At 40.8% G+C, this 21,220-nt stretch overlaps 1 protein-coding gene across 1 annotated transcript; it reads left to right on the top strand.

Annotated features, from left to right (window-relative positions):
• Positions 1–710: 710 nt before the first annotated feature.
• On the top strand, positions 711–5,623 carry RPL26L1 (ribosomal protein L26-like 1). The gene is made up of 3 exons (XM_006884354.1): positions 711–882; positions 4,812–4,952; positions 5,465–5,623. The coding sequence occupies exons 1-3, from the start codon at positions 715–717 to the stop codon at positions 5,591–5,593; spliced, it is 438 nt and encodes a 145-aa protein (XP_006884416.1). The 5' UTR covers positions 711–714; the 3' UTR covers positions 5,594–5,623.
• The last annotated feature ends 15,597 nt before the right edge of the window (positions 5,624–21,220 follow it).

Here is a 21,220-nt window from a genome sequence, read left to right on the forward strand (position 1 = left end):
CTTTTCCAGTGGAGCATCTGGTGGATTCGAACCGCCCGCTTTCGGGATTGCAACGCAGCTTCTTGCCATTGGGCCACCAGAGTTCCCTATTCATTTACTTTTAATGACTTTCTATTGCAAACCCTGGGAAAGCACTCTGCGTCTCCCCAGCAGCGCGATCTCCGCCAGGTTCGCCTTTGTGCTCCACCACCCGGCAGAACGAGGGGCTGAACGTCCACTCCGAGCCGCAGGGGGCGCCAGTCGATTTCGTCCCGCCGGAAATTGGACGCCGGCAAGGCGAGCGCGCAGGCGAGGAAACAGCCTCACTTCCGGCCTTGTGCTTGAAGATCCTGACGCTGTCGGACGCCTGGTGAGTTTCTCTTGGTGTTTTCTCGATTTCTAAAGCCTCCTTGCCTTAAAGGGTCGTTCCTCCGCGCGCTGCAAGCCACACGTTTCCCCAGCAATCTCTCTGTATGACTCTCGGTTCCTTCCTTGACTTCGCTCTTTAGGCTTTAGCCTCCATTACGGGCTTTCCCCCACGTTTCGCCCGTCGGGCACGCGCTTCCTCACCCCCATCCTTGTTTGACGTTGGTTGACTCCGCTTATCCTCTTTGCGCCCTTACTCCTAAGGCTACCCTATGCACACTCGCGCGGGTTTGAGGGGATGCCCTGCTTAGGGAATACCTGTGTACCCCGCTGAACGCCCCTTTTCTCTCTCGCCCCTCTGCAGCCACCATGAAGTTCAACCCTTTCGTTACCTCGGACCGCAGCAAGAACCGAAAACGCCACTTCAATGCCCCTTCGCATGTGCGCAGGAAGATCATGTCCTCCCCTCTGTCCAAAGAGCTGCGGCAGAAGTACAACGTGCGCTCCATGCCCATCCGCAAGGATGACGAGGTGCAGGTACGTCCCCCGCTGTTCACTGACTGAGTCTCGTGGCCCTCGGGCCCCATCTTTGCCCGAGGATGCTGTGGGTGCCTGCTTTCCAACCCTCATAGTTAGGAGTAAGCTACAACACTGAAACACGTGACGTGGTAGACAGAGGTCAACCAGGGTCAACCGAGAGGAAGGATGCCACCCAGTAAAAACTGCTTTTTGGCATCAATCCGTGTCTGCGAGTTTGCCCAAATGTCTCTTTGAACCAGAGCTTGCAGGCATTGGTGCTGTAGTGAGAGCAGTGTTTTGGTATTTTGCATTTAAGGAGTTGGTGAGCAAAGATTTGTGGAGTATGGCTATGTAATGGTGTTTGATTTGGTTATGAAAACACAAAAGGAGCAACAGTTCAGAGGGGCAAAATGAATTAAAGTCATATAGCCCAGATGGGAAAATATAAATCATCTCAGACTGGAGTTTAGGATTGTGGGAGAGGAGGTGTAGGAATTCGAAGACTAGGATACATCTTTTGAATGCATGTTTACTGGGTACTTAGCAGGTGCTCTAGACACTAGCATGGAACAGGACCCACAGTCCTTGTCCTTGGAACTCACATTTTTACAAGATGGTTTCCCAGCATCTGTGCTCTGGACCTCTTGCTGTTGACATTATTCTTTGTTATGTGCTGCCCACACCTCAGTATTTTAGGATATTTGCAACATCTTTGGCCTCATTATTAGATGCCAAGAGCATTCTCTCCCAGTCTTCACAAAAATGTTTGTGCATATTGTGAGGTGACACTGTCTCCTTTTGTGTGTGTTGTGGGGAGAAGGGGTGGGACATGCAAATCCACCCCACCATTAGTGATTACTGTTACTATAGAGAATGATGCATAGTCAAGAAGTTCTGTGTATTTCTGACCCATTGGGAGGGTTTGACACTCAAAAGGAAAGATTGGAAGCAGAGGAACTAGAAAATTGGAATTCTAGTTTCCCACACTCACATCCTTTGATATTTAGAGGCACAAGCTCACCGAAGAGTTGCTTCCATCTTTTCACCTTTAATTCTTAAGCATGCACCAGTGTTGTTTCTAGTTCCAATACTTCTCCAAAACTTCTTTTGGCTGACATCATCCCACATTTATCAAAATCCAGTGCACCAAACTTGATCTCTTTTCACCAGATTTTTGTCACAAATGGTACCACTTTGCCTATCAACAAATGGATAGATAGAAAAAATGTGGTACATTCACATAATGGAATGTTACCCTGCATTGAAAAACAATACCCTGGTAAAACATTACACAGTGTGGGGGAGCCTAGAGGATATTATGCAGAGTGAAATATCTCAGTCACAAAAGGACAAATACTGCATAACACCGCAGTTATAAAATAGGACAGGCATGGGGGAGTTGAAGAGAGAATGGATAGTAAACACTGCAGTAGATCAGATAAAGGGAATAACTGTCCAAAAAGGAATATATGATTATTTTTATGACAATCTGGAACAAGGGGTGCATTGTGGAGAGGGCTAGGGAAGGGTGAAAAAAATGTGCAACATTGGAAACATTTTCAATGGTTTAAAAGACGGTAGTGTGGGGGATTTTGTGCTTCGCAAACAAGAATTCATTTTGTACATTGTGTACAAGTTTCTAATTTCTAGTGTTCTTAAAGCTCCTCCTCTCCTTGGTTATTATAATAGCCTCTCCAGTTCTAGCTTCCACTTGTGCTTTTGTTTTATCAGTAATAGAATTCATAAATCAGACTCTTAAAGATTATGCTTGATAAGCTTACTGTGGTAGAATTCAGATGTGAAGCCATCTGGTCCATGGCTTTTTTTTTTTTTCCTTCCTTTTTTTTGTGTGTGGGAGTCTTCTCTGTGCTCATTTTCTTCTTTTGTGTTGGGTCTGCTCAAGTGTTCTGCATCTATCCATGCCAGCCTCGGTAGGGCATGAGTTCCAGTTAATTTGTCCATTTCCTCTTAAGTTTTCGTATTTATCAAAAACAGCTTTTCATAATATTCTGATACTATCAATAAAGTATGTACAATGATAAATGTTCTAAAAAAATGTAATACAATGTAGCCATTATCCCTATTATTTAAGCCATATTTCTTAACAGAGGAAGAGTTCTACAGGTCTGTTCCAATTAGTGATCATGTCCTGTTAATCTCCCCCCCCCCCCTTGTTGTATGCCATCAAATCAGATCTGACTGGCACAGGAGGAGACTGCCCATCCTTCTCCAGCAAGCGTCTGGTGGATTTGAACGCCGCATCTTCAGGATTGCAATGCAGTTTCTTGCCATTAGGTCACCAGAGCTCCCTTATATCCTACTAGTTTTAAGAGTACTTGGAATCCCATAGATTTCCAAAAGAACAAATTGGTGTAAGAAGGTGCAGCCAGAGTGCTCCTTAGAGGCAAGGATGGTGAAACTTTGTCTGACTTACTTTGTGCACATTGTTAGGGAACATTATTCCTTGGAAAAGTGTAGGGTCCATGAAGGAGGGGAGACCCTCAGCAAGATCAACACTGACCATAACAGTGGGCTTGAGTACATCAGATATGACGAGTATGTCTTTTTAGCTATAAAGAAAAATTAATCTCAGGTACCAAGCTCTTTTCCACCAGGAGAATAAAGTAACACCCAACTGGCTATGTCTTTATTATTATTGGTATTGGTATTTTTTTGTGTACCAGTCTAATTGGATCTGACTGGTACAGGAGGAGATTGAACCACACTACTTCTGGGATTGCAGTGCAGCTTCCTGCCAACTGGATCTCTTAAAACCACTTATTCTTACTTAGGATCTGTGACTCTTACATAACTTTTTCTGAGTAGGTGGCTATTTTAGCTTTACAAAAGAAATTAAAGTCATCAGCCAGCATCGCCCTGAACTACTGGTTATACATCCACCACCTTACCACCACCCTACTTGTCTTGCTGTCCTATGATAAAGGAGAATTCCTATTTCTGTCTGATGGTATTCTGTCACTCTGCATTTCGATCTTTTGTGCTCTCCTTGCTTCTTAGAAACCCGTCCGTCCATTATCCCAGTTTCTCATCAGTGTTCAACTATGCTTATAGTTTTCTTTAAATCATTTCTTCTTAAGTTCACATCTCCTTCCAACAGCTCTTTGATCTGTCATCCGCCCTTCCAAGCTCTTTAGAATTATCTTCTCTTATATTCGTTACTAATTTTTAAATATATTACCCCCCACCCCCATATCTTCTCCAGACTCCTGACCAAGATCAGATCTTGTTAAGATCAGAATTGTTATTTCTGAATAATTCTTAACTCCCATGGCAGGTCTAGTTAGTCTGCCTTCCAGCTGTATGTATAATTCTCTTATTACAGTGTCTCACAGACGCCTGAAATTTACCATTCTCCAAACAAAACTATTGCATGGAGATGCCCAGAACACTGGATGTCGTCCTTGCCTTTTCCCTCTTTCTCATCAAGTATTTCAGTTTTACCCACCTCTTCCCTAGCAGGTGTTTTCATATGTTTGCTTTTTCAAATTATATACAACTTGTATAATATAGAACATTTGAAAAACAGTATATTACTTTTTAGAGATAATGCTCATCAACCTGTGAATATTCCACCAATTTTTAAATAAAAAAATACTAGGTATTCATAATAGCTTTTTAAATGATTACATGAGACTCTCTCAGTATCTTTTGTTATCCTTCTCTGTTTGGATATTTAAGGTTTTCTTTGTTTCATTTTGACTCTTGTGACTAGTTTTTGTTATGACTATCTTATCCAAGGGAATATTATGTTCTCTTAAAAAAAGAAAATATTCAGGTGAAGAGTTACTATTTGGCCTCGAGTTACACAAAACAGAATTACACCATTGTAGTGTTATGTCCTACTTGTACCTGATAATTCACTTCCTCATGATAACATTTCAAGCTTTTGAAATTAGAGCAAAATTCTCTGTTGTGGTTTCTCCTAGGTGGTGCGAGGACATTACAAAGGTCAGCAGATTGGCAAGGTAGTCCAGGTGTACAGAAAGAAGTATGTCATCTACATCGAAAGAGTGCAGCGTGAGAAGGCTAATGGTACCACAGTGCATGTGGGCATTCACCCAAGCAAGGTATGGTCCAGTCCTGAGTAGCAGCAACAACAGCGTAGCTTAGCATTAATTTTAGTTAATTAATTGGTACCATTGTGTATCTAGGTGGCTGATGATAAGAAAGCTCCTTCGATTTTGTCAGTTGTCATCCTTGATGTTGACTCCTTCAGGCCAGACAAAGAGGGCTTCAGGCATTCGAGATAATAATTGGGAGGGAAAAGGGAAGACACTTTGTTCTGTAGTTCTCACACCAGCTTAGTAGACTGTTATCTTCCTTTGCACTCCCATTTGATGTATTATATAATAAGGTTTTTATCTCCTAGAATCTCAGATCCTTAAAGGACAAATGGTTGGAGTTTTACTTAACTCATAGTATCTATATATTGCCCAGTGCTGGTGAGAATGCAGATCATTTTTAAAGCAGTGACATCTCTGTGGAGAGAATCTCTACTACAGAGAAAGGGTGGTTGGAATCTTAAATCCTTTCCACTTGGGGGAAAATGTTAAAGATAAATGTTTTTCACTCCTGACAGGTGGTTATTACCAGGCTGAAATTGGATAAAGATCGGAAAAAAATTCTTGAACGTAAAGCTAAGTCTCGGCAAGTTGGAAAAGAGAAAGGCAAATACAAGGAAGAACTAATTGAGAAAATGCAGGAGTGAATGCAACCTGAGGAGCAACTGCAGTTTAACTAGATTTCCATCTGAGTATGCGTTCTTGTGATGTTCCAAAATGACCCTCTCATTCAGAAGTGATTATAAATCTGCCTTTGCAGTTTTGATTCCTATTTTTAAGAATAAAAATTGAAAATGTTTTCCCAGTTGCAGATAGTGTTTGCATTGTTTTATAAAAAAAATTAAGGTTTTTTGTGCAGGTATTCACCACACTTAGGAGTACTTCATGAAGTGGACAGACTGGCTCAAGGCCGAGTCTATTCTCTGTACTCGAGTCTTAGATCTTACATTACTCTGGCTACTTCTGGTTTCTTCAGCTTCCTCTGTCTCATTCCAAACAAACCAAGTTGCCATCCACAATGTCAGTTTGCCAGTGACTGAAATTCCCACCTCTTTTGGGACTAACTCAGAAGGCTAACAGCCTGTGGGCCAGACATGCTTCACAAAGATCTGTTACTTGGGTGGGTTTTTTTTTAAAAAAAAAAACACAACAAAACACCAGGGAGAGTCTAGAGAGAAATCCAAATTCATGCTGTACCAGCCTGTTTTTGCAGGGTGGTGGTCACATGCAGTCTTGCTCAACCCTCATGGATATCTGAATCTTTGACCCCAGCTTTTGCTTCAGCTAATTTTTCAAGACATTTGAAATAATAACCTGTCCTTATGACAGTTTTCTCTTTCCTTCCAAGGGACACTTCTCCAAGACATCTGTTCTGTTGACAGTCTGTGGGATATTTGGTACTCTTATCAGTCATCCTTTGTCAAAGACAATATAGCTTAATCTAATCCTTGGGGACACCTAATAGCAATCCTCAAGAAAATTAAACTGAATCTTTAGTAATTCTACGGTAATTTAGGATTTACATGATGCATTGGAGGGGGTTTTTTGTGTTTGTGATTTGAAAATTTACAAGTCACACTGGTTTTTCAATTGATCATTCATAGACCAAATCATTGAAATGTCTGATCATTTTACTATATATTGATTGCTTTTTACACTGGAATTTCTAAATGTTGATAATAGATGAATACAAAATTTATTTTTTTTAAGTGCTGGGGAACAAACTGCAGAATATAAAACTACGTCTGAGTGCATTCACGCCATTGACCTTCCATTGGAACCGGCTGTCCATTATTATTCACTTGAGTGCTTATGGCCTAATTGGTAAGGAGTTGTACAACCTACCCAAAGGCAAGTGATCACATCCACAGGCTGCTTTATGCCTGAAAGATGAGCAATCTTCCATGTGATTTACATCTTCTGAAAGCCACTGACAGCTAACTATGACCTGTGAGAGAATTCTGACTCAACATTTGAGTTGAGGTGGCGCTGCACTGAAGTTTGATAAGGGATGTCAGTTGAGCCTTTGTGTTTTCAGTCGTAACTGCTCAGCAGGAGAAGCAGCTCTCACATCCCAGCGCTGTCAAGGGAGCTGCAAGCCTCTGAATAAATTATAGCCCAGCTTCTAGTTTTTCCATAGCAAAACCTTTTGAATCCACTAGCTCCTCTATGGGAGAAGGATGGGCAGTCTCCCATGTGATTAATTGCGTTTGTAAACCTACTGGAAAGTCAACCCATAGGTGTGGTTTCTGACTTGACATCATACGCTTTTTTTTTTTTTTTAGTTTACAAGGTCAAGGACTGCAGTCTTCAATATCGATTGAAGCTCAATATCAAGAAAACAAAGATTCTCACCACTGGACCAATTGGCAGCATCAGTATGGATAGTGAAGAGATTGAGATAGTTAACAGTTTTAGTTTCCTTGGCTCGATGGTGAAGAGATTGAGATAGTTAACAGTTTTAGTTTCCTTGGCTTCACAGTCAACATGCTTGGTACCAGCAGCCAGAAAATCAAGAGATGAATTGCATTGGGAAAGCTGTGAGGGACCTCTCAAGAGAACTGAAGAGCAACGACGTCAGGCTGGAGACTAAGGTGTGCCTGATCCGGGCTATAGTCTTTGCAATTACATGCTATGCATCGGAGAGTTGGACAGTGAATAGGGATGATAGAGAATTGTTGCCTTTGAGTTGTGGTGCAGGAGAAGAGTGTTGAATATACCATGGACTGCTAGGAGAACAAACAGGTTTGTCATGGAGAGGGTGAAGCCAGAATGTTCCCTGGAGTCAAGGACTCTGAAGCATCATCTGACATACTTTGGGCATGTTTTAAGGAGGGTTAAAGCTGGCTGCTCCTTGGAGGCAAGGATTCTGAGGCTTCGCCTGACATACTTTGGACATGTTTTAAGGAGGGACTGGTCCTTGGAGAGGGACATCGTGTTTGGGAGAGTGGAGGGACGGTGCAGGAGAGGAAGACCCTCGATGAGATGGATCAATTCTGTGAGTGGAGTGGTGGGAATGTGTTTGAGACAGCGAGGTTGCACAGGATAGAATGGTGTTTAGGGCCCTTGTACATAGGGTCACTATGAGTCGCAAATGACTTGATGGCACATAACAACAACAGATCACACAGCGAAATGTAAATGAAAGACTATGGAACACACTAAAAAAACCCAACACCCCTTGATGGTAGTACTGCCCGCCTCATGGAAAACACCTGGATCAAATGAGATGGTTGAAATACGCCCTTTTAATTCCCTTTTCCATTCTCAAACTGTTGTTGTTAATGTGCCGTCGAGTCGCTTGCGATTCATAGCAACCCTGTGTACAACAGCCCTAAACTTTGCTCTGTCCTGTGCCAATCTCACTGTCTCCAACACACCCATCCCAATAACCCCAGTTACTGAATCAATCCACGTCCTAGAGGGTCTCCCCTCCTGCGCATGCCCTCCACCCTCCCAAGCATGATGTCCCTCTCCAAGGACCAGTCCCTCCTTAAAACATGTCCAAAGTATGTCAGGCGAAGCCTCAGAATCCTTGCCTCCAAGGAGCAGCCAGCTTTAACCCTCTCCAGGATGAATCTTTTCTTAGCAGTCCATAGTACCCTCAATACTCCAACACCAAAGCTCAAAGGCATCAATTCTCCTTCTATCCTCCTTAGTCATTGTCCAACTTTCTGATGCATAACAAGTGATTGCAAAGACCATGGCCTGTATCAGACGCACCTTAGTCTCCAGAGAGACACCATCGCTCTTCAGTACTTTACAGAGGTCCCTAACAGCCCACTTTCCCATTGCAATGCATCTTTTAATTTCCTGGCTGCTGGTGTTAAGAGTGTGGAGCCAAGCAGACTCAGTGGTGAGAATCTTTGTCTTCTTGACATTGAGCCTCAATCCATATTGAAGGCTAACTACTAACTAAAATATGTAATGCTTCTGCACAGGTCTTCCGTGACTTGACAGCACACCTTACGGTTAAAGATCAGTAGGATGACGCTGTCCTGTCCTGCCTCTGCCACCTCAGAACCTTGCTCCCTGGGAGGTCATTGCTGTTCAGTGCAGTCAAGTTGGCCACTGTAGATGTGAGCCCTCCCTTGGCCTGTGCTGTCCTTTGCTCAGTGGAAAGTCTTATCCCATTGCTACAATTGCTGTTTGAGTTTTCCCCCTCTTCCACTGACCCTCTAATTACCCAAGGATGATGTCTTTTTCCAAAGACCAGCCCCTCCTAACAACATTCCCAAAGTATGTAACACAAAGTTCTACCACCCTTGCCTCTGAGGAGTACTTGTATTTGTTCCAAAACAGACTTACTTGTTTTTAGGCAGTCATAGGGTATTCAGTATTCCTCTCCACAAGCACAACTCAAAGGCATCAATTCTGTCATCCTAACTCATAGTCCAACTTTTAGGTTCATAGGAAGTAATTAAAAATAACCATGCCTTGCATCAAGCACACTTTAGTCTTTTAAACTATTATCTTTGCTCTTGAGCATTTTGGAGAGGCCCTTGATGCCAGATTTTCTCAATGCAACACATCTTGATTTATTTTATTTTAGGAAAACTACATGAATTTGCATGTCATCCAGGGGCTATGCTAATCTCTGTATCCTTCCAATTTTTTATTTTTTTTTTCGTGTACGTGCTGCAAAGCAGGCACACATCTTGATTTTGTGACTTGGTACCAAAGATGTTGATTGTCGATTTAAGCAAGATGAAATCATTGACATTTGCAATCTTTTCTCCATTTAGCATGAAGTTGGTCCAGTGGTAAGGATTTTTGGGTTTTTTGATCTTGAGATGTAAGCAATAATGAAGTCTATAGTGCTTGGTCTCCAACAAATGTTTCAAGTCCTTGGTTTTAGCAAACAAGTTTGTGCCATCTGTATAACCCAGGTTGTTAATGAGTCTTTCTCAAGTCGGTATGTCATGTTCTTCATAAAGTCTAGCTTCTCCAATGATTGGCTCAGCATACGGACTGAATAGGTATGGAGAAAGATGATAGTCCTAACACGTGTCTTTATTGATTTTAAACCATTTATAGGGATCTCGGTTTCCTTATCTCTTTAAGCAGTTAGAAATGCCTAAGTCCAAGGTTGTAAGGATTAAAGTAGCAAACAGTCCAAGAGAGTTGGTTGCTAACTAGGGTTGCTAATCCTCTTTGAAAATTCTGCAACACAAAACAGCTTGTACATTTGTGTTTCTTGTGTAGGCCTGATCTGATTTATTGGATCAGCTACATTTGGGAAACTGGAGAATATATTTGAAGTATATACATGATCCATGAAATATCATGAAACCAGTGAGTAAAAATTCAATGGGAATGTCTTGTTTGTCCAGGTCTCTCAAGTTTTCTTCCTTTTTCTCTCCCTGAAGTAAGTGGAAAAGATTTATGTTTTCCTTACCTGATAGGTTTTCACCTTATACAGGTTACAGTTTTGGAAGATTGTATTCCATGCTAAGCTCTAAGTCTAGCAAGAATAATAAACAGGTCAACCTGTCAATTCCATTGTTTGTTTTCTAATCTGAATTTGGTCTTTAACTACTGCATGTTTTAGGGCCTCCAAAAGGAGCATGAAAGTCAGATTTTATACTACTGAGTAATAAAAGATTGGCCTATATAAAAAAGAATATCATTCATGAGTATTTTTAAAAAGTTAACTTAGACAAAATGATCAAAAGTTATTCTAAAGTAAAGACAAAAGTAGGTAGGGAAACCAGAGTACTGGCAATGATACAACCAGAACAGAATGAATTAGAATGGTGATACACTGTGCAAATATACAGATAATTTGTGTAGAAATTTTTAAATGGGGATCTTATATTCTGTGTGAACGTCCACCTGAAACACTGTAAATTGTTATTTTTTAAAAAGAAAAACTCATAGGAAAAAAATATTTTTAAAACCAAACCCATAGGTCAATTCTACCTTGTCAAATGGGGCATCTGAAGAGGAAGTGACTCAACAACACACAAGTGCTGGTTCTCCAGTAAAGGGGGGTGTGTCGGAGAGTTGGTGGCTGCAGCCCTGGAACTGGAGAATAATAAATGGTGGGCCTGCCTTCAAAGCTCAGGTCCCTGGAGTATTGGCTTGTTTCCTGGAATGGCTTTGAATTAAACAGTTCCCTCTGACCTTTTCATCACTTGAGTGAGTGCCCTTGTGCTATTTTGGGAAGACTCCAGACTTTTCAGCTGCAGATAACTACTTTCGAACCGCAGAGGCGTCGCTAGAGAATTACAGAGGTGGTGGTCCTTCCCAGGCGACATAAACATGACTTAACTAAAAAATTTTTGCACAGTGTTTTAGTGGAAATGTTTTCTTTTCATAAAAATATCCATGTAGTTATTTCTAATAACAAAAATATTTTTAATAATCCCAGTTTACACGTATCAATGTACTTAAAAGGCTGAAATTCTATCCTAATTGACTTTTTTTTTAAACTCTTTTCTCTTTTTTTTTTTGTGATCTTAGAGTTTACAGAACAATTGGGTTTTCATTGACTTTTTGAGCCTTCTAATGCTCTCTGGTCAGAGCTGTCATTATTGTTGTTCTGACTTACAGAGACTGACTGAAAATAGAAGCCCTTCCCAGGCCTGCCCACTGCTCTGCTTGGGCTCATTACTGCGGTCACTGTCTGTCTGTCAGTCCTCCCTGTGAAGGGGTCTGTGTCTTTCATTATCCCTCTACCAATGTAATGCCTTTCTTTAGGGTCTGGTTCCTCCTGATAACATGTCCTAAGTCTCTTTTTGCTTCTAAGTGACATTCTGGTTTTGATTCTTAGATAGATTTGTTCATCCTGGGTTTGTTCATTATTCCTTTAAATTAAGTCAAAACCAACCCACCATCATTGAGTTAATTCTGATTCAGTGGTTTTCCAGGCTGTGAATCTTTCTGAGAGAAGAATATCCATCCTTCTCTCTATAGACATTTGGCAGATTTGAATCACCAAACTCATGGTTAGCTGCCTGACACCTTATGCACTACACCACCAGGGCCAGATGACTTAGTTATCTCATTTACCTGCCGCCAATGAGTCCACTGCAACTCATGCTGACACTCTGTTGACTACTACTACTACTTCTTCTTCTTCTTCTTCTTATTATTATTATTATTATTATTATTTATGTGTGTACCGTCAAATCAGATCTGACTGGTACAGGAGGCGATTGTTCCTCGCTCTTCAGCAGAGCGTCTGGTGGATTTAAACCGTGTACCTCTGGAATTGCAGTGCAGCTTCTTGCTACTAGGCCACCAGAGCTTGCTCCATTGACTTTCTGAGGCTGTAAACCTTAATGCAAGGAGAGCTCCATGTTTCTCCTATGATGGATCCAAACCACTGGAGATTCACAGCCTTTTTGTAAATAGAACAACAATCTATGGACTATATCACTACACTTCATTCAATTTAGTCCTGTTATAACAGAGATGTATTGTTTATAGGGTTTTCAAGGTTGTGTCATCTTGAAAGATTGTGGAATAACGCAGGTTGTTGATGAAAACAAGCACATGAGTCCTGGGAAAAGTGCAGCCATAGTGCTTCTTGGAGGCAAGGATGGTAAAGCGTCATCTCACATACTTTGGTCATGTTGTTCCCCTTGAAAAGGGTATAGGGTTTGGAAAGGTAGAGGGTCAGCAAAGGAGAGGGAGACCTTCAATGAAATGGATTGACCCACTGAAAGCAGCAATGCACACAAATGGTCAGAGATGATGACGATGGCACATGATAGAACAGCCTTGAGATCTGTGGTTCATTGGGTTGCTATGAATTGTACTTGACTCGATGACACCTAACAACAACATAACACAGATGAAGTCCGACAGCTTAGTGGTAAGGAGTTGTACCGACATTCCAAATTTAGGCAGTTCACACACACACACGTGCATGCGCACGCTGCCGTGGTCATTATGAGTCATCACAAATGCTAAAAAAATTCTATTTCAGCTTCTCCCACAACTTCCAAGTGGCTAGATAGATCAGGTAAGAAAGGAGCTTTGTTACCTCATAGGTTTGTGACTTTGATTCTCCGTCAGCCTGCTGATATTTACAGAACTGTAATTCAGCTGTTAACACTGGCAGCAGCATTTCAGCCACATCTCCTATAACTTATGCTGTTGCTTAGCTTTGGGGTGGCTTCTGGGGCTTTTCCTCCAGTACACAGCATAAACATTTTGTCTCAAGACCTGTTGGCACGTTTGACTGAGTACCCCAAAGTTCTTACATATATGCAAGTTATAGCTACTGATATTTACAGTATTGTGATTAATACAAAATTTTATGTTTATTTTAAATTCATTTAAAAATAATCATCAACTATATAAAAACAATAATTTAATTTACTTAAAAATAATGTACATGTTAATATAAATAACATTGCATATGTGTGTAAGAGATTTTTTTAATATAGTGAGAACCTACTAGTTGCCATTGCATCAACCTCAACATGCAGTCGTATTATACGCCTCAGAGTAGAATTGTCTGCCATCAAATTTCAACAACTTACTTTTTGATAGTAAATTGGTAGGCTTTACTTTTTGAAGGGTTTTTGGTGCATTGAATGGGGTAAAAAGAGTATTGTTTTATATTTTTGCAAAATTCTTTCCTTTTTATGAGAAAAAATAGATTCTCATAATGCTTCCACATTCTATCTTAATTATGTTGTTTTAGGTGAAGTATATGAAAAAAAAATTCATCAAGAATTCAGAATCATTTGAGAAAACGATGACCCCAATACCTTTCCAAAGGTCCTGGGCTACACCTTGAAGACCATTTCTTAAAAAAAAATATGTGTCTTGAAATAGACTTGTAAGTGCCCTGAGTGTACAGAATATCTTTCTTCTTTCGGTGGGTTACCTTCTGAATTCTAGTTCCTAACCTTTCCCACTGTTTTAAATTGGTGTGTATGATAAAATGCTTTTGACAGATTGGCTGATAGAGGGAGCTATTGGCCAATACTAGTCCACAAAGATAGAACCTAGTTTAAAGGCCATCATTTCAGGATGTATGAAATTGACAGAATTGGTCTCTAAGGTTAGGTCCTTGGGTGCTAATAAAAAAGTTGGTGGTTCAGACCCCCCAACTGCTCCACAGGAGAAAGATGTGGGAGTTTTCTTCTGAAAAGATTTACAGTCTTGGGAGCCCTGTGGTACAGCCTGTTGAACAGGGTCATTGTGAATAAGAATCGACTCAACAGCGACAAATTTGCCTTTGTTGTTTTGGGTGTCTGCATAGCCAGGTCCCTGCACACCCCAAGTCTATGTCACTAAAAGGCTGCTGGAGCTTTCCTTTCAGCTGCAGCCACGACCTTGTAGTGATGGCGTGATCCACCAAAATGACTGACAATTGAAAAGCAGAGAGACCCTTCAGAGCTCATGAAGCTGTTCCTTTGGCCACTTACATGTAAATCTACAAGACAAGTGATATTGTAGACATTGTGGAAATGGGCACTGTTCAAAAAGGAATGCCCTACAAATGTTAACATGGCAAAACTTGAAGGGGGGGGGGTAGGGAAGAAAATGTGCAGCAATGAATGACTGGAAATTCAAGTTCTCTGTAAACTTTCATTAAATCACAATAAAAATTTATAAAAAACCAAACAAACCAAAACACTCGTTAAGTGTCTACAGTGTTACACAACATGCTGTTAGCATTTTGTGAATGACAATGAAGGGTAAGATTCTTGCCAAGAGGATATTAAGTCTTCTCCTGATGACTCTAAGAGATGATATCTTGAAGTGCTGAAGTGAAATGATCAGAATAGGAAGGAAGCAAAGAGAAAAGCACCTGGGTCCAACTGAAGCACCAACCTGCTCCACCCAGAGAGGCCCACTTTGTGAAAGCCAAAAGACAGGAGCTCAAGTAGCTGGAACATGTTCCCTATGAATTCATTGCATGGCAGAAGGAAATAAAGATGCTTCATGTATAAAAGTATTGCTGTTGTCATGTGCAGTCGAGTCACTTGCGACTTATAGCGATCCTGTGTACAACAGTCCTGAACCCTGCTCTATCCTAAGCCAACCTTATTGTCTCTGACACACCCACCATCATTACCCCAGTCACTGAATCAATCCATCTCATCAATGATCTTCCTTTCCTGTGCTGTCCCTTCACCCTTCCAAACATGATGTTCCTTTCCAAGGACTGGTCTCACCTTGCAACATGCTCAAAGTATGTCAGATGGAGCTTCAGAATCCTTGCCTTCAAGGAGCAGCCCGGTTTCGTTCTCTTTAGGGTGAACCTGTTTGTTCTCCATAGTATACTCATAGCTGTCCGTAGTATACTCAATAGTATTCTCCAGCACCACAGCTCAAAAATATCAATTCTCTATTATCCCGAGTCATTGTCCAACTTTCTGATGCATAGCAAGCAATTGCGAAGACTATGGCCTGGATCAGGTGCATTTTAGTCTCCAGACTAATGTTGCTCTTCAGTATTCTGGAGAGGTCATTGACAGATTGACAGCAGACTTTCCCAGTGCAATTCATCTTTTGATATCCTGGCTGCTGGTACCAAGAGTGTTGATTATGGAGCCAAGATAAAGCTGTTAAAATCTCAATCTCTTCACCATCTAGCATAATACTGCCAGTCAGCCCAGTGGTGAAAATCTTTGTTTTCTTCATGTTCAGTTTTCACTGTGTAGAAATTTCTTATCTTCTCCTAAAGATGGAATATTTTGTTCCTTATTTCCTGTTTTTATTTATTAATTTGGTTGTTTCTAAAATCTGAATTTACAAAGCATATTTGGTTTTCATTCATTCATAGTTGTTTTGATTTATAACATTAATTATAACTGATTGATTATTGTTGTTGTGTGCCATCGAGTTGCCTGCAACTTATAGCGACTTCATGTAGAGGCTCTGAAGTCTGACCTGTCCTGAGCCAGTCTCACTAACTTTGACACACCTATCACTATTGTCCTAGTTACTGTTTTAATCCATCTCATACTGGGTCTTATCCTTTCTTGTGCTGTCCCTCCACCCTTCCAAGCTTGATGTCCTTCTCCAAGGACTGGTCTCTCCTGGCCACATGGCCAAAGTATGTGAGACAGAGATTCAAAATCCTAGCTTCCAAGGATAAACTTTGTTTCATGCTTTCCAAAACAGACCTATTTGTTTTCTTGGTGGTCCATAACCACCAAGTCTTGGTTCAAGACTCCACTCGAGCCGCACAACGTATGCTGAGTGAAATATCCCAGTCACAAAAGGACAAATATTACATGATGCCACTGTTGTAGAATGGGACTAACCTCGGGGTTGGGGAGAGACTGAGTAAGATGGGTTCAATAATGTATACTGCACTGAAACAGAGGAGGGAGAAAACTGTTTAAAAGAGATATGTGACTAGGTATTTCTGTCATCACAGGAGTCTAGAGCGATGGCTACATGGTGGAGGGGACCTGGGGGAGGGTTTGTAAAACAATGAAAGAATCTTTTCTTTTACTTTCCCATAATTTTTTACTCATGTACTTATAACTTGTTAGTTAAATTTGTGTATTCTAGGTTGCAACACCCCCATGATACATCTTTAAGGATATGAACATGTACGGCTAAGCACAATTAATAACAGTGCATCTAAATTCCAAAATCAATCTCCATAATAGTCTATGTGTTCCTTACTGCCAAAGGGGCCCTTTAGAGTAGTGAGAGAAGATCTTCACCCTGAAACCCACAGCGTCCCTTTTCAGCAGGAAGTAGCTAAGAGAATACGCCATCCCCTTTTCCTTATGAATCAGGGTGAAGTCTCTCTCAGGGAGGAGTGATAGGGAATGGCAAAGGACACACTGACAAAAGAGATTAATCAAAACTGACTTTGACAAGCACTGTGGCAATTGGACAATTAAAACAGACATTCGGATGGCGGGGGAAGAAGAACAAACTGGGGAGGAGGGTAGAGAGAATGGTGCAGCAATGAAGGAATGAAAACCCAAAATCCCTGTAAATGTTCATTAAAACTAATAAAATTTAATAATTAAAAAAATAAAGAAAGAATGAATAAAAGTCTAAAATCCACATAAAAAAACAAAACAAAACATCAATTCTTCTTCTGTCATCCTTAGTCATTGTCTAGTTCTCTGATGCACAACAAGTAATTGAGAAGAGCATGGCCTGGATCAGGTGCACCTTAGTCTCTAGACTGAAATAATTGCTTCTCAGTACTGTGGAAAGGACCCTGACAGCAGATTTACATAAAGCAATTCGTCTTTTGATTTCCTGACTGCTGGTGCCAACAGTGTTGATTTTGGAGCTGAACAAGCTGTAACTGTTAACAACCTCAATCTCTTCTCTATCAGGGGGCTGCCAATTGGCCCAGTGGTGAGAATCTTTGTCTTTTTGAAGTTCATACATCATAACTGATTAGTGCAATTAATTTATTACAATGTCTAATCAAATGCTTACTATGCATTGCCTTTTCCTTCACCTATTTTACCCACTTATTAATTTTTACTCTCCTCTCCCTACTTGTCATCCCTGTTATTCCCCTAACATGAATTTTACTTGTGTAAAACTTTCTTTAGCTTTTTATATTAATATCCACAAATATAGTAATAAGTTTAAAGGCTTTCTAAAACAAAGACTGTTTATCTTTCTATATTTAAAGACTTTCCATATCAAATACTTTTTATATTGTTCTTTTGTGACTTATTTCAGACCACACAGTTTATTCTAGATTCATTCACGTTATGTAATATTTCATGAATTCTTTATAATTAGTTTAGTGATGTGTAATACTTCATTGTGTGAATGTACCAAATTTTTATTTTCTAATGAACGACACTTGGGTTATTTCCAACTCTTTGCTATTGTAAACAATGCTGCAATAAACATGATATGCTTTTGCCACAGCTCTTTTTTCTATGGCGTGTATAACTGGTAGTGGGATTGCAAGATCAAATGTTATTTCTTTTCTCAATTTCCTAAGAAAGCATCAACCCCCTTTCTATGGTGATAGTAACGTTTTACATTCCCACCAGCAATGAATGAGAGAAAAACAAAATTATTGTTTGATGTCTTGTTGAATTCTGTTATTACAGCTGGAGTGAGATGATATCTCCTTGTTGTTTTGATTTGCATCTTTCCAATAGTGATCTTGAGTATTTCTTCATGTGTTGAGCATTTGAACGTCGTCTTTGATGAAGTCTCTCTGAATGTCCTCTGCCCATTCTGATTTACTGTATAATAATTGTCTTTGCTATTAAACTTTAGTGTTTTCTTGAAAAAAGAAAAAAGAGAGAGACTGCTAGGAAGTAGGTAAAGGTTAGACACTCCACTCAGAGGGGTCAATCAACTTAAGAGAAAATACTTATATTTACTTAAGAAATGTTAAACAGGAGGTAACTTCTTTTTCTAATTAGTTCTGAATGAGCTCACCATTTCCTAACTATTCAATTCAGTTCTGTGTGGTTTTGTTGTGTTTTTAGTACATTCTATGTATCTGTGTTTCATTGACTATGCAAAGGCATTTGACTGTGTGGATCATCAAACTGTGGCTGACTCTGAGAAGAATGGGAATCCCAGAACACTTGATCGTTCTAATGCGAAACCTATACTTGGACCAGGAGGCAGTCATCAGAACAGAGCAAGAGAACACTGCATGGTTCAAAATTGGGAAGGGCATACGCCAGGGATGCATCCTATCTCCATACCTTTTCAACCTATATGCAGAACAGATTATCTGGGAGGCTGGGCTCTATGAGGAGAAATGTGGGGTCAAGATTGGTGGACAATTTATCAACAATCTTCATTATGCAGATGACAGACACAACCCTGCTTGCTGAAACTGAAGAGGACCAGAAGCACCTGCTGCAGAGTGTCAAGGACTGCAGCCTCCAATATGGATTGAGGCTCAATGTAAAGAAGACAAAGATTCTCACCACTGGACCAATTGGCAGCATCAGAATGGATGGTGAAGAGATTGAGATTGTACATAGCTTTAGTTTGCTTGGCTCCAGTCAACACTCTTAGCACCAGTAGCCAGGAAATTAAAAGGCTCATTGCCATGGGAAAGTTTGCTGTTAGGGACCTCTCTAAAGTACTGAAGAGCAGTGGTGTCTCTCTGGAGACTAAGGTGCATCTGATACAGGCTATGGTCTTCGCAATCACTTGTTATGCATCAGAGAGTTGGACAATGACTAAGGAGGATAGAAGGAGAATTGATGCCTTTGAGCTGTGGTGCTGGAGAAGAGTGTTGAGAATACCATGGACTGCTAGGAAAACAAACAGATTCATCCTGGAAAGGGTTAAACCGGGTGGCTCCTTGGAGGCAAGGATTCTGAGGCTCCGTCTAACAAACTTTGGACATGTTGTGAGGAGAGACTGGTCCTTGGAGAAGGGCATCATGCTTGGGAGGGTGGAGGGACAACGCAGGAGGGGAAGGCCCTCTATGAGGTGGATTGATTCAGTGACTGGGATAATCGGGATGGGAGTGTCAGAGACAGTGGGACTGACACAGGACAGAGCAGAGTTAGGGCTGTTGTACATAGGGTCACTATGAGTTGCAAGCTACTCGACGGCACATAACAACAACAACAACAACAACAACAACAATGTATTAGGTGATTCTGAGATGCAAACAGCAATTGAAAATGCTTGTTGTCAAGGAGATTACCCTGTAGTAGAATCGTGATTGTGGAAGGAGGAGTGGCATCCACTTCCATAATAGCTTGCCTGCGGAAACCCTATGAACCTGGAGAGAGGACGAAAGGCACTAAAGCATTGAGGACTCTCCTTAATAGGGTCGCTATGAGTCGCCTGCGACTCCACGGCACTTAACAACAACAACAACAACAGAATCGTGATTAAGATACATAGATGAACAATTGCAAGACCATAAGGGACAGACTTAATAAAATTAGACGGGTCTCAAAGGAGGCAGTACTTGGATTCAAATTTAAGGATAACAAGATTTCTGCTGGGACTGAATCTTAAAAAGGCAGGAGGGTACTCTGGAGAGCTCTGCTGGTGTAGTTCACAGGGTGTTACACTGCTAACACAAGGCAGTGTCTCTCGGACGGTTTGAATCTACTGGGCTTGTCAGGAGAAAGATAGATTGTCTCCTCCTATGACAATTTAAACCCTGGGAGCTCAATGGAGGGTTAGCTAGGAGTTGGAACTGAGTCTGTGGAATTTGAGTTTTAATTTGATGAACACAAAGATCCAGAGTGGTTCAAGTAATGGTTTTCTTTGGCTACTAAAAGCTTAGCAGTTCAAATCCACCTGGTGATGTCACAGAAGAAAGAGATGGTGACCTACCTGTGATAAATATCACAGACAAGAAAACTGTATGGAGCCCAGCTCCAGTCTGTGATGCCTGGGGTTACCATGGGAATCAAATTAACCACAATGGTTTGGGTTTGGTTATGAGCAAAAAGGAGATAAATTAGTTTTCTACACTGTTGGTCAAGTAAAGACTTAGAATCATGACTAAAGAGTTGAGACAAATGTTAGAGATTATTGGTCCAATTGCCTATTTAACCCAGGAATCCTTTTTTCTTGAAGAACTCAGGAGGTGATGAGTTAGAGATATTGGCAGGGCACTGTGGCCCACAGTAAAGCACACTGAATTTAATCTACAGCCCTGGTTTCCACCTTGTTTCTGCTAGTAACTCATTGGAGCTTTATCAAGTTCTTCAGCCTCTCTGTGGATTGGTTTCCTTCTCTGTCCTAAAGTTATTATACACTGGAGTTTCAGTGGCCTCATCCACTGCTAAGCCAAAGGCCACACCTTTTTTTGGCATTTGGAACTCACCTGAGTTTCTGTGGGGGAAAGATGATAATTCCCTTCTGTGCGATTTATTAAGTTTGGAAAACCCACTGGAGGCTCAGCTGTGAGTCCTTCAACTCAATAATAATTAATGAGTTCAAAACAACTATGAGAAATCATCTCAGCCCAGTAACAATAGCAAAATTCAACAGATCAGCAAACAACAAATGCTGGCAAGGTTGTGAAGAAACTGGTTGGTGGGAGTGTAACATTGTGCAACCACTATGGAAGGCAGTATGGCACTTTCTCAAAAAGTTGGAAATAGAAATACCATTTGACCCAGCAATTCCACTACTGGGAATATAACCCAAAGAAATCAGAACTGCCATCCAAACAGACATTTGCACACCTATGTTTATTGCTGTGTTGTTCACAATAGCAAAGAGATGGAAGTAACTCAAGTGTCCATCAGCAAATGAACAGATTGAGAAGCTGTGGTCTATTCACATAATGGAATACTATGCAACACTGAAAAACGAGGAACTCTTAAATATTATACAAAATGGGTAACCCTGGAGGACAT

This window comes from Elephantulus edwardii, unplaced genomic scaffold (assembly GCF_000299155.1).
Source record: "Elephantulus edwardii isolate Elephantulus edwardi_28Jun2011 unplaced genomic scaffold, EleEdw1.0 scaffold00033, whole genome shotgun sequence".
NCBI classification, from domain to species: Eukaryota; Metazoa; Chordata; class Mammalia; order Macroscelidea; family Macroscelididae; genus Elephantulus; species Elephantulus edwardii.